The following is a 14,230-nucleotide window of genomic DNA, read 5'->3' as shown; positions in this document are numbered from 1 at the left end:
TATTCTTATCTAAGAATCCTTGATCAAAAGAGCTGGATCTCATTGAGGAAATTAATGTTCAGTTTTATAAAATATGAGGGGTTGGAAGTGAAGATGGCACTTAAGAGTAGAGACAAAGCAGGAGTATTTAGGTACGAGTAAAAGGAAACAGGAATAGTGTAAATTATCCCACCAAAGTGTATGGTTAGTACTTCAATTTAAATCGTAATGTTCTGTTGTAAGAAAGTATCTGAGACATTCTTGACATATTTTATGACCATTTATTTTCCATTATGGTGAGGATTATATATTATATCTGAAATTCTTTAAAAACTGGAGAGCACAGAAATAAAGGGTCATTGGGGAAGCAACAAAGAAACAAGCTGTTGTGGACTCTGTTCTGACCAGAAAGCAGGAGAACTTAATGATGTGGATGGAATATAAGAGGACCCTAGAGAGAAAGTGATTATCATGTAACAGCCCGAGATAGCTAAAAAGGGGAATGCCAGGTGTAGTCTTTGTTTCCTGGATTTCAGAAAAGTGGATTTCTATGACAAACAGGTATGCATACAAAGCAAAAGCTGTAAAAGAGAAAAGTGTTCTTTAAAAAATGCCCCTACAGTGCATTGACAGAAATAATTGATAAGAATGAAAAGGAAGAACTTCTATGGTTGCACAAACTGTCTATTGCACATTTTAAAAGGCTGCATCCACATGATGCAAGTGGCATCAACACAAAAGAATAGTGGGAACCTGTAAAGTTAGTTTCAATAAGGCTAACAAAAACTGAGCTAAGCTGAGGTTAGCTTTCTTCTTTTGTGGAGTGTGTAATTTGAGTCTGAAAGGAATGTCTTTCTATCTGATTCACAAGACGGTCCACACAGGTTAGAAAACTTTGTTATACAAGGCTTTTTTTTCAATAGCTGTAGAGGATGAATATGCTGCTTTTTGATAATTCATATATTTGCTGTTTTTCTTCATTATAAACAGTACTCTGATGAATATCTTTGTAGATCTATACTTATTTCTCTGGGATAAATCCCTAGAGGTGGAATTGATGGGAAGTAAAATATGTATAATTTTTAAGTTCTTGATACTTTTTGTGAAAATACCCCCTGGAAGGTGGTGCAACTACAGTCCCATGAGCAATATTTGAGGATGCGCTTCTCACCGCATCCTTGCCTACAGCAAATAATTTTGTCTTTCAAATCTTTAACAATGTGATTTGTAAAAATGGGAGAGGGGGAATATGTCAATGTGTTTTTATTTTACTTTTAAAAAATTTTAGTTTCTACTGAATTTGAATATTTTTCATGTTTGTTGATCATTTATATTTCTTTAGCAAATAGCTTGCTTGTATCCTTTAAAGCTATGTCTTCTTGCTTTGTTTTGGGTTTTTTTTTGTTTTTTTTTTTTTGGTAAAGATTCTATAGAGATTATAACCTTTACTTTATATGTTACAAATGTTTGTCCCTCCCTGTCTGCTGTTTTTTGTTTTTTTGAGACAGTCTTGTTCTGTCACCTAGGCTGGAGTGTAGTGGGGCGATCTCGACTCACTGCAACCTCTGCCTCTCAGGTTCTAGTGATCCTCATACCTTAGCCTCCCAAGTAGCTGGGATACAGGTGTGCACCACCACACCCGCCTAATTTTTGTATTTTTTGCAGAGATGGGGTTTCACCATATTGGCCAGGCTGGTCTCGAAGTCCTGACCTCAGGTGATCTGCCTGCCTTGACCTCCCAAAGTGCTGGGATTATAGGCGTGAGCCACTGTGCCTGGTTGCTGTTTATTTATGTTTTAATTTTGTTTATATTTTTCCTCCTTTGCTTATATATTTTAATTCTTATATAATCAAGTGTGGACTTTTTTCTTGTTCTTTGTGTCATTATTTTTGGTGACTTTTATTTTAAAATTTTAATCCATCTTTGGGAGTCTTTTGTTTGATTTGCTTTGGTGGGGGTAGTTAGGGTCTTCCTTTAAAAATCTGACTAACATAATTAATTGAATAATCTGTCCTTTGAATTAAAATGCTGAAACATTATTTCTGGCTTCGATTATTTTTCTTCTTTAGGCGGATGTAGCTGTTTTAGTTGTAGATGCCAGCAGGGGAGAGTTTGAAGCTGGATTTGAGACTGGAGGACAAACACGAGAGCATGGACTCTTGGTCCGTTCTCTGGGAGTGACGCAGCTTGCAGTTGCAGTTAATAAAATGGATCAGGTATTTAAGGGCTTTGTGGAGATTTGTTTAAGATGCTAATTAAGATGTTATTCTGCTTGTATAGATGACTTAGATGTGACTAGTGTACATTTTATTAGTCGGTTGCCATGTTTTTAAAAATAAATTCTCTGTTCTCATCTTAAATAAATGAGGTGTTAGTAATTTTTAAGTAAGAAAATGTCTTCTTGTTTCAAAATTAATTTTTAAAACCTAAAAATTGTTTTAAATTATAAAATAATACATGTTTATTATAGTGGAATGAAAGCATAAAAATCAGAAATAAACCTATATTACCAATTCTCCTTCCCACCCAGAAACTTATAACATTTCATTTTGTATATTCATCCAATTTATTTTTATAGATAAGAATCTTTTTATTTACAAAATTGGGTTATCTGTTTTATCATCTGCTTTTTAAAAAATAATTTTCTTGTCTTATGCATGTTTCCAAGTAATTGATAATCCTTAGATAAAGAGGGTATTGTTTTTATGGCTGTATTCTAGTCTATTTTAAAGATGTAATTTATTAAACATTTACTTTTGAACATTTCCTGCATATGTATTTAGAAAATGGTTCATTCCATGGAAATTTCTGGGCGTAAGGGAATGTACGTTTTAAGACTTGCTGAACCTGATTAAAATGCCTTTGAGCATTTTGAGGAAGAATTACTTTTAGATCATATTATTAGCAAGGTCTGATATTCCGTGTTTTGATTTTAATAGATTTTATATTTATATTTTATATAGTCTTGATTATATTTCATTGCATAAATTTAAATTTTATGTATCATGTTCTGAAGGATAGTTTTAAAAATAAATTGGATCTTTATCAGGTTAATTGGCAACAAGAAAGATTTCAAGAGATTACTGGAAAACTTGGGCACTTTCTTAAGCAAGCAGGTTTTAAGGTAAGATCATTTTAGATTTATTTGTTATTACTTTCCTTAAGTCATCTTACTGGTATGAGAGGAAAAACTAATACTTTGATATTCTTATTAAATTTATTTAATTCTCTTTGCTTTATTTTCTCTTGAGTATCATGTATATAATATATTCTTTGGATTATTTCAACTTAGAAAATTGCATATGTTTAATATTTGGGTTGGTTTTTATGTAAGCAAAATACTTTTTTACCCTACCTATTAAATTAGATGGTATAGGTTTAGGGAGGTCATAGAGGAGTGTGGAAACTGATAGGGAAGAATTTGTCCAGCAAGCATCTGTAATATGCCTTTGTTACCAAATGCTTGAATGTTTTGGAATAAATTTGCAAGTTTCCCAATCAAAAAAGTTGAAAATTATTGGATCAGATAACTTTGGGGCTGTAGTTCTGTGATTTCTATTATGTTTTAAAAAGTACATTGTTGCTTTTGCAAACTTGGTGCAGTTATGGTAATGGTGAATCTTTTAATGTTTTAAAAAATGTTGTATTAAGTTTCATAAGTCAATCTTTTTAATAGGAGAGTGATGTAGCTTTTATTCCTACAAGTGGTCTCAGTGGTGAAAATCTAATCACAAGATCTCAGTCAAGTGAACTCACAAAATGGTATAAAGGACTATGTTTATTAGAACAAATTGGTAAGTATACTGCCATTCTAGCTTTAATGCATTATAAACTTGGTATTAATTATTATTTAGAGTTCTTTATGGGAGATAGTCACATGTATGAAAAAGCATAGGATTTGTAGTCGGAGGAACTAAATTACCTGTTTTGTCATCATGTGCAATACTTAACCTGTCTAGTGCTCAGTTTTTCTCAGTTTATGAGGCTAGTGCCTGGTTTACATATCTTATAGACTGTTGTTAAAATTAAATGAGATTAACATTCATTTTATAAGCTGCAACTATTACTTGGTTGAATGTCCCTTATCCGAAATGCTTGGGACCCAAAGTGTTTGGGGTCTAAAATTTATTTTTTGGATTTTGGAATATTTACATTATACTTATTAGTTGAACAGCCCAAATTCAGAAATCTGAAATCCAAAATGCTCCAACGAGCATTTCCTTTGAGCATTATATCAGTGCTCAAAAAGTTTCAGATTTTGGAGCATTTCAGATTTCAGAATTTTGGATTTGAGATGCTCAATGTGTATATTAGTGACAGTTAAGTTGCTATTAGTAATTATAAAAAGTAGTTATTTTCTAGGAGAAGTGGGATTATAATGAGTTTATTGAAGTGAGTCAAAAATTTAATTTTAAATTAAACCTTGCCTTTTGCAATTTCTTTTTTCCAGATTCCTTTAAGCCTCCCCAGCGATCTATTGACAAGCCTTTTAGATTATGTGTGTCCGATGTTTTCAAAGGTAAGTGCTACCTTTGTAGTGCTTCTTCAGTATAGCCCCTTTTCCCCATTCCCTCCTAACCTCCTTTCCTGGACTAAGTTATGACAGTATATTGCCTTCAGAGTCTCTCCTCTCCATGCCCAAGTAAGGATCACTGTCAGATTAATCTTAAAATGCACAGATTTAGTCACTTAGCTTCCCTGTCCAGGAAAACCTTCAGTTTACTCACCATTTCTCATCTTTCAAGCATAAGAAAACCTTGCCTTTTGTCTTTCTAACTTTATAGTTTTTTTTTCTCCCATTAGATTCCTTTAGTTTTCAAATCCTTCAACCAAACTGGATTGTTTATTGTTTCTTAACCACACAGGATGTGTTTATTGCCACACGTCTACCCGTGCTTCCCTGTTGTATTGTTCTTTCTCTTTACTTGTCCATTTCCTCCCCATCTGTAACAGTCTGGGTCCAGTTAGGAGTTAGATACCATACATAGGTGAAATGGGCAATGTAATATAAAGAATTATTAACTATGATAAAAATGCAACTAAAAGATATACAGAAACTTTATAGATAGGGCTGAGGAAGGACCAACGTAGAAGAGGTTCAGAGCTTGCTGGAAGAGATGATATATTAAATACCTAAGAATGTATCTAACTTAATATGGGCAAGATCCTATATAGAAGACTATAAAGTGGAAATACAATTTAAAAACTCAATAAATAAAAGGATATAAGATTTATTATTACAATAATAAAAACTGTAAGGATGTCATTTGTCCTCTAAATCTCCATTGTCACAGAGCCAGCAATGCAGAGTGAATGTGGAACTGAGCAGCAGTAAATTGGTAACTGGCGTGCTTACCTGCGCACATGCCCTGACGCGTCCCTCTGTATTCTCTGTACCCTCTGTCATTGTGCTTTCATGCAGCATTATAATTTTTTCTATGCTGTCTGTTTATCCCACTTAGATTATGAACTCCTTGAAGGCAAGTACTATCTCTTCTTTATCTATATCTGCGGCCCTAGCCCAGTGCCTGGCACATAATACATTTAACACATGAATAAAAAAATGAATGAATGAAGGTGCTTTGAAAAAATCATGCAATGAAATCAAAATTTATCATTATCATTATTAGCTTCCAGTGTTCTAGTAATAGAGGAAATATGCTAATAGTTTCTAAGATGCCCATTGTTTATCAAGAATACAAGAGGTGGTTACTTTTCTTTGATTAACAGTGTTTGCTGACTGTACTTTCTCACCTTCTGTTCCCCTTTCAGGCTGCTTCCTGGCTTCCGCCTACGCTGCTCTCCTGAGTGTGTTCCTCCTGAGGTCATGAAATGACCTCTTGGTTGCCAAAGTCAATATACACTTTCAATTCTATCTTACTTGAATTTGGCATTGGTTCTGATGCTGGTAGCCACATCCACCTTGAAACTCCTCCCTTGGTTTCTGTGACCTGCTTTCTCCTGTTAACCTATTTCTCTGACCTCTCTATCTCTGACCTCTCTATATCTTCTCTATGGGCTCCTCATTCTCTGTCTTTTAAACAGTGTTCTGCTGCCTCAGTCCTCTTCTTAGTCTTCAAGTTCCTTTTGAACTGACATCCATGAGTGTCTCTACCTTCTGCATCTTGATGCTTCCCAAATCTGTATCTCCAACCCAAACCTTTTCACTCATTCTCCACACACTTGTCTAAGCACTACTGGACATCTCTCCTGGGAGAGTGTTCTTTTAGGGGTACCATTCTCATGGAATGTGGTGTGATTGGTCCCCCCGGAATGCAACTTCTGCATGTGTGTGTCTCATAGACACTTCAGATTTACCAAGCCTAAAATGGATCTTGTCCTTAGTTTCATATCTCACAGTTAATGCATCATCATCTCACATTTTCCCCTTTCTGTCATTAGTCTTCACTTTCCTTACCACTCCAAACTTGTTATTCCTTATTCCCGAATTCTTGAGTTTATTCCCTTTCTGTAGTAAGTTTGTGCATTTGTATCAGCCTCTACTCTAAGACAGAAGAAATAACCATCACCTTACTTCTCCGGTCACAATATTTACTGGCTTCCTATTACTTAACTGCAGGATGAAATTTAAACCCTAAGCGTGATTTATGAGACCCCTTTATTATTTCTCCCTTGCCTATCTCTGTTGCCTCCTGTCTTACCTTTTCTTCATTATTCTATATAGTCCCCTCCCCATGGCCCCCACAAGTGACACATGACTCTTAGCCCATCCCACATTTGGTTATGCCTTTGCCCACACAGTTTCCTGGGGCAGCAATGTCTTCCTTTTTCTCCCTACCCATGCATACAAGCTACCTAATAAACACTTATTCCTTCTTCAGAGTGCCAGATGTCTATTCTCACCATCATGGATTCTTTGGTGCACCTTTCTGTTTCTATTGTATATTTTACATATTATTTGTCTCAGGACAATGTAATTGTTTCCATCTTTCTCTTCACTAGTATGATATCTTTATGGGCAGGGACTTACATTTTTATTTTTTTTTATCCCCAGAGTTTAGTATAATATCTGGTACTACGTATTTATTATTTCTCAATAAATATTTGAGAAAGGAATGAACCTTTCTTTGGTAATATGAGTATTTTTATTTGCAAAAAAAAAAAGTAAAGTGTGGTATGCCATATTTAGTAGAGATGTTAATTCTGAAATGATTATTATTTAATGTCCATTGAACTACTAGTTTTATATGACTACTTGAGAACTAAGTATAGTTAACGGTATTAATCATCAGATAACATTGCTGTATGAACCATAAGATTTTGGTATGTTTTGCAGATCAAGGATCTGGATTTTGCGTAACTGGTAAAATAGAAGCTGGTTATATCCAAACTGGTGACCGACTACTGGCAATGCCTCCTAATGAAACTTGTACCGTGAAAGGTATTTATCTGCAAGATGCTTTTGCTAAACAAGCCTTAAGTTGAGACAGCAGATTTTTAAAAAGTGGTTTAGTTACAACTCCAAAGTAAGTAACCTCTTACTGAAATTGTAACTGACTGTCAAAATGATACTGACTGTTGAAGATTAAAATGTGAAAACATTAAACGATTTTTTTCTGTTGTGATTGTGTCTGTATATATATGTACATAAACATTCTAACTGTAGTAGCATTCTATTTTTGACACAGATCTGAGAAGCCTGGTTAGGATTTAATCAGATATGTATAGATACCTCACAGATGTATTTGGAATAATATTCTGTAGCAGAAATTAAATCTAGTCCCAGCCTTACCCTAACTAGTCAGTGGCAAAGCAGCCTTCTACAGTCTGTTACTTTGAAATGTATGTTTCAGAATAACTATAAATTAACAGCTTTGATCATGTTTATGCCAAAAATGTAGGTATATTTTATAGGAAGATATAAGTAACATTCAAATGGAGAAAAACCCAATGTTGAAAAGAGAAATTGAACTAGTTTAAATTGCCAGTCACTGTTTCTGCATATAGATCTAATATTTTTTCATAATGACTGATAATTGTTTCTGTCTTCTAATATATACACACATATATATATTTATGTATATGTATACATGTTATATGTTACATGTACATGTATATTATTTTCCAGATTTTGACTAAAACTTTCTAATTCTATACCTCTTTTATTCTGGCTTCCAACTAAGCCTCTGACTTCTGAAGATCTGTTTTATACTATAAAATAATATTATTTGTAACCATTTTAAGCTGAAGTATAACCTATTGGAAATGCAAAAATTTTTTAGATTTTAGTATTTTTCTCTCTGTTACTCTTAATTTATAGTTTATATCTAGAGTTGTACCTGACTAGTTTATCAATTTGAATGTAAATTTTTCTTGAATTCATATGCTCTCTTTAAAAGAAGATTTCTTGAAAAGTTTAAGAAATTAATATCTATTGAAGTTACATGGTTTAACCTATATTTAAAGTTGAATAAGGGAATGAAAATCAGTTATTTCCATTTGACCTTTTTATTTGTGCCCACTAGAGATCATGAAATTTCAGTTTTGATAAAAAGTAATATGCACTTTAAAAATAGTGTCATTTTCTATAGATCTGTTCATTGTGTGCAAGTACAGGTCTCTGCTTTTGTTTTTTAAAGTGACAAGAGCTATAATACTTTTGAAACACGATTTTTTTGGTATGTTAATGATCTTTTTTGAGAACAAGAATTTTTTTATGATTAAGAGCCATAAATTAAAACCATGATCCTAAAGTTATCACAGACCTTGAGGTTGGCTCCCTTGTAACCTCTAAAATCCTTAGTCATCTCTGAAAGTCTCACATTCTTTACCCTCCTCTTCTCTGTACTTTCCACACAGAGAAACTCTAAAGTATTATCTTTTATCAGTGTTTGTTAAGAGAGAAGTCTTATCAGAAGCCCCAGGGAAGAACCACCCTACTTCTTGAGAGCCAGTCTTTTAACTCAACAGAGAGGTTCTCCTTCCTCCATTCTAACCTTACTGCTTTTGCTTGGTTTACTTGATTCTTGAAAGCACTGTTCTGTCTAAACATTTTTAGGTACTACTGTGGCTCTTTAACCAGTACTGTCCCAAAAGAAAGACTTGACTGAATCTACTACCAACAAATAGAAATTCTAAATTACTTTTTTTTTTTACTTTATTAACATATCAAGCTCATAGAGTATTAAAAAAGAGCCTCTTTTTGTAATGTTTGTCCAATGAGAAAAGTTTTTTGATAAATGTCATATGTGGAACAGTGTAACATGATTGAGGGGAAGAAGAACCAGAGAATATAATTACCTTTGGAAAATTTTATACTGTTAATTGAACTTGTAGTATGAAACATCTACAAATGTTTAAGCCAAAGGCAATCTCTATTGTGTGTAAATACCTAGCTTCTGTTTTTAATTCCATATTTCATAGCAAAATTCAGATATGGTCATTCTAAATTTACATTTTAAAATTAAATCTAGTAAGTTGATATTTAACAAACATTCCTTAATACGATAATTGCTAACATGTTTGGGAGGAAGAATCTCTGATACCTGAAGAAAGTTATGCCTTCTTTTCTCAGATTAATGCAGATGTGCACATACATGATATTTTGCATGAAACTCTAGATTGTCTCAGAGCTCTTAAAGTTAAATCCTTGAGCTCCCTAAAAGTCAGAAACTCTCCCTGCTGCATAGAAAATGAGTATTTTCAGAAAGATATGGGTGGATTATAATTTACTAAGAACATGTCAATGTGTCAATCAAGAACTATCCACAGTGGTTGGCCTACACATTCTCATTGTCAAAAGGCCTACATTTCTATGGAAAGGAACTTAATCCATAAATATATTCCATAAAATCAGAAAATATGGGATATATTTTAAAAGCCTTTGAGTAAGGTAGCTGAGTATTGCCCTTGGGAACTGCTTTCTCTGACTACCTTCAGGACTATGTCTAGGTAAATAGATGTATATCTCTAGATATATAGCAACACCTAGGATCATTTTTAAATTAAATTTTCTTATCACTATTTCCTTAATATTTTTCTTTTCATATAACTAGTCATTAGTATGCAGATCTCTCTCTGGAAAGAAGTTCTTTTGAGCCAGGAGTAGTTAAGGGGCCTGCTGAGAGGACCGCTTGAAATTCTGACTGAGTGTACATGTCCCATGGATTACTTGGAAAACAAGGATTATTTGTTTAGGTGGTTGTCTAATTAAAAGCAAAACTCGAGAAGAAAATACTGCTAGACATCTTCTCCAGCCCATCTTTTATGTCATTATGAATAATTTGAACTGTGTTTTATTTTGTCTGTATCCATTAATATGATAGAAATATTTGAATGGGGCCTATTTAATGAATATACCAATTGTGTCAATTAGTTTAAAAATCTTGATTAAATAAGCAGAAGTCAGCCTTTTATGGGCAAATACAAGCCACTTTATGTTTAGGGTGGTATTCTAGAAGAGTCAGTTCTAGAGGAAGTGTGTTTTCCTCAACGCTCACAGTTACACTTCTTACTCTCAATCCATTCATATTGAAAATGATGAGTAGTGACTGATGAAGCACAAATCAGCCAAACTCTGTTGGTTGTTATGGTTTGATATCGAGGTGTTTCACTGTATGCTTTGGTTCTTACTCATTTCCAGGAATCACTCTGCATGATGAACCTGTCGACTGGGCGGCAGCAGGCGATCATGTTAGTCTTACTTTGGTTGGGATGGATATCATCAAAATCAAGTGAGTGAGAAAATGAGTTTAAGCAACCGTTGTCTTCATATAGGACCTCACCTCTAAACACATATATTTTGCAACCTGCTAGTTCAATTTTGAATTTCATTTGACCAAAAATAGACACCTGTGTAAATGTAAGCAAACGTACTTAAAATTTGAATTAATACATGTCAGCACACATACTTGGCATGTGCTTTGAGTGAAAGCTCTAATGTATAAAAATGACATAAGGTTAATAATGGTTTAAAGTCATGCTTTAGCTCAGAAGAGAATATTTAGAAAAAGTCCCTAATTTACTTAATTGTTTTACTTTCCTTGTAAATGTTTTTGAGGTCTTTCTATTTGATGTAAATTTGTCCCCCAATTACCTTTCCTCTTTTTTTGTTGTTCTTACAGTGTTGGCTGCATATTTTGTGGCCCCAAAGTACCCATTAAAGCTTGCACTCGTTTCAGAGCCCGAATCCTCATCTTTAATATTGAAATTCCTATCACTAAAGGATTTCCTGTAAGTTCCAAAATGTTTTATTATTCCTGTTTTTATAAATTCAAAGTAACTTTATCCTAAAAGTGGTAACTTTCTTTACAAGTGGTGATACTATATTTATTTTCAATTAACATCTTATTACTGTAATCCAGAAAAACTTATAATTAGAAAATCGTTTTTATTTTGTTTTTTATTTTGATCTTTGAGCCTGAGGACTTTTTAAAAGGCATTGAGAAGATATTTAATAATAAATAGGATACAAAGTAATGATAATAAAATTTATCCAGGGAAAAATGATAGACACATTTTCACTGTGTTCTAAAGTTTACTTACTTCTAAGTTTTTCTTAGTTACTTCTAAGTTTTTTAGGTTGAATCATTCTGGGTTTCCATTTTTAATATGTCGATTTGCAGTTTTTCTGATAATAAAAGTTATAGATTGCGTAGAAAATTTTGGAAAACTTAAAAATATGGAAAATAAAAATGCCATATACTTGCATAATCCATAGATATATATCTTTACATGTCAGTGTGTTTTTATGTGAGCATATTATCCACCCAGTTGGTATGTATTGGGTGTATTCTGGGGATCCTAGACATACAGTAAATGTCTGGGGATCCTAGACATTCAGTTGTGCTGAAGCAACACATTCAGAACCTGCATGTTGTAAGGTTGGTTTGCCAGCATCATTTGAACATATACATTTTATGGGAAGAGGGAGATTTTATACAATAATGTTACTTATCCTGAAAAGCTGTTACTTGTGAATAGTCTGGATTTTTTGTTTTATGTGTAATTGTTTTGAGATATTTGGGACCATACTCTTACAGTTTTTGTACTTTGCTTTTGTCACGTGACAGATGACCATTTTTCCCATTAGACTTTTTTTTCTAATTAGCTCATATAGTACAGATTCTGCATGACAATAAATGTTTCTCAGTGATGTTTCTACCATTTGATGCATCTTTGAAATAAAAGTAAGACTTTTTAAAGTTAGTGATAGTGGTTTAGAGGTTGGCAATACATTTATTTGGGTCATTTATACTGATACACCTATATTTGAGATAACCTTGTACTTTATAATTCTTTGTAATTATTTCTATATTAATTTGATCATGTAAAATTATATTTTAAGGTACTATTTAGGTACTTTACTTACATAATTATATTCCATTTCTTCCATACACTAGAAAAGAAAAGCTTCTTTTAAAAAAATTGCTATAGTTGAAGATACTTAAATATTCAGAATTCATGTATTGATCATCAAGTAACAACAAGTTAATTGTTGTGAGCAAATGGAACTCATTCACAGAAAGCAGTATGTCCTATGGGGCAAAGGAGAGGTTGGTTACTGCATATTTTTACTCATGCAATAATAATATTTGCCAATGGAGAGGTAGAGGGATGAAGAGGTCAGTAGTGACTTTGAATAGTAATACTGTCTCCCTGACTACTGTAGTTTCTTAAAAATAAGCATGAATTTTAAGTTTTTCACTGTTGCTTTAGGAGATTCTGCCAGCATATATTGATTCAGAAATACCAGGATCAAATTTGTTTCAGAAAAATATGGCCATATTTTGTCAGTCTACTCCCTATGGGAGAAAAACTTGAAAAAAAATTTTTTAAGCAAACAAAGGTTTCCTAAGCTATTAAAATTTTACTGTTTAGGGAGTAATGCCATAATACTACGTAAATATATTTAAATTTTCCCTATTTTGTATGGGAAACTCTATTTCAGTAGCTTTTGGGTACAAGTAATTTTTTCCTTTGTTTTTTATTTATTTGTCAATTTTCTTTTTACTTCTTTTTACCAACTAGTGGTTTTTGATTACATGGATAAATTGTATAATGGTGAAATCTAAGATTTTAGTGCACCCATCACCCAAGTAGTGTACATTGTACCCAAGATGTAGTTTCTTATCCCTCACCCCCTTCAAGCCCTACCCGCTACTGAGTCTCCAGTGTCCCCTATACTGTTCTGTATGTCTTTGTGTACCCATAGCTTAGCTCCCACTTTTAAGTAAGCACATATGCTATTTGGTTTTTCATTCCTAAGTTACTTCTCTTAGAATAATATCCTCCAGCCCTATCCAAGTTGCTGCAAAACACACTATCTCTACCCTTGTATGGCTGAGTAGTATTCCATGGTGTACATATACGTTTTCTCTATCCACTCATTGGTTGATGGGCACTTAGGTTGGTTCCACATTCTTGCAACTGTAAATTGTGCTGTGATAAACATGCATTTAAGTATCTTTTTGATATAATGACTTGTTTTCCTTTGGGTAGATACCCAGTAGTGAGACTGCTGGATCAAATGGTAGATCTACTTTTCGTTCTTTGAGAAATCTCTATTCTGTTTTCCTCAGAGGCTATACCAATCCACATTCCTACCAGCAGTGCACAAGTGTTCCCTTCTTCATCACATACAGGGCAACATCTATTGTTTTTTGACTTTTTAATAATGGCCATTCTGGCTGGAGTAAGGTGGTATCCCATTGTGGCTTTGATTTGTACTTCCTCGATGATTAATGATGTTGAGCATTTTTTCATATGTTTCTTGGCCATTTGTATGTCTTCTTTTGAGAAGTGTCTGTCTGCTCATGTCACTTGCCCATTTCCTGATGGAATTGTTTGTTTTTTTTTTCTTGCTGATTTGAGTCTTTTGTAGATTCTGGATACTAGTCCTGTCAGATGCATAGTTTGCAAATATTTTTTTCCATTCTGTGGATTGTCTGTTTACTGTGTTCAGGATTTCTTTGCTGTGCACTAGCTCTTTAGCTTAATTGGGTCTTATCTATTTATTTTTATTTCCGTTGAATCTGCTTTGGGGGTCTTAGTCATAAATTCTTTACCTAGGCCAATGTCCAGAAGAACCTCTCCCAGGTTTTCCTCCAGAATTTCCATGGTTTCAGTTCCTAGATCCAAGTCCCTCTTGAGTTATCTCTTGCATGTAGTGAGAGATAGGAATCCAGTTTTCGTTCTTCCATATGTAGCTATCCAGCACCATCCATTTTCCCAGCACCATCCATTGAATAGGGTGTCCTTTCCCCAATTTATGTTTTTGCATGCCTTGTC

At 33.7% G+C, this 14,230-nt stretch overlaps 1 protein-coding gene across 5 annotated transcripts in view; it reads left to right on the top strand.

Annotated features, from left to right (window-relative positions):
- HBS1L (HBS1 like translational GTPase) overlaps positions 1–14,230 on the top strand; it is a 90,351-nt gene that overhangs the window by 65,136 nt on the left and 10,985 nt on the right. For all 5 annotated transcript variants that reach the window (XM_003827682.4, XM_034962881.3, XM_055114139.1 and 2 more), the window contains 7 exons: positions 2,050–2,196; positions 3,030–3,104; positions 3,657–3,774; positions 4,431–4,499; positions 7,278–7,382; positions 10,584–10,674; positions 11,065–11,173. In XM_003827682.4, coding sequence (XP_003827730.1) covers positions 2,050–2,196; positions 3,030–3,104; positions 3,657–3,774; positions 4,431–4,499; positions 7,278–7,382; positions 10,584–10,674; positions 11,065–11,173 — 714 coding nt within the window. The remainder of the gene's footprint in view (positions 1–2,049; positions 2,197–3,029; positions 3,105–3,656; positions 3,775–4,430; positions 4,500–7,277; positions 7,383–10,583; positions 10,675–11,064; positions 11,174–14,230) is intronic.

The sequence above is a fragment of the Pan paniscus genome, chromosome 5 (genome assembly GCF_029289425.2).
Source record: "Pan paniscus chromosome 5, NHGRI_mPanPan1-v2.0_pri, whole genome shotgun sequence".
NCBI lineage: Eukaryota > Metazoa > Chordata > Mammalia > Primates > Hominidae > Pan > Pan paniscus.
This window is presented reverse-complemented; position numbering and strand designations above follow the sequence as displayed.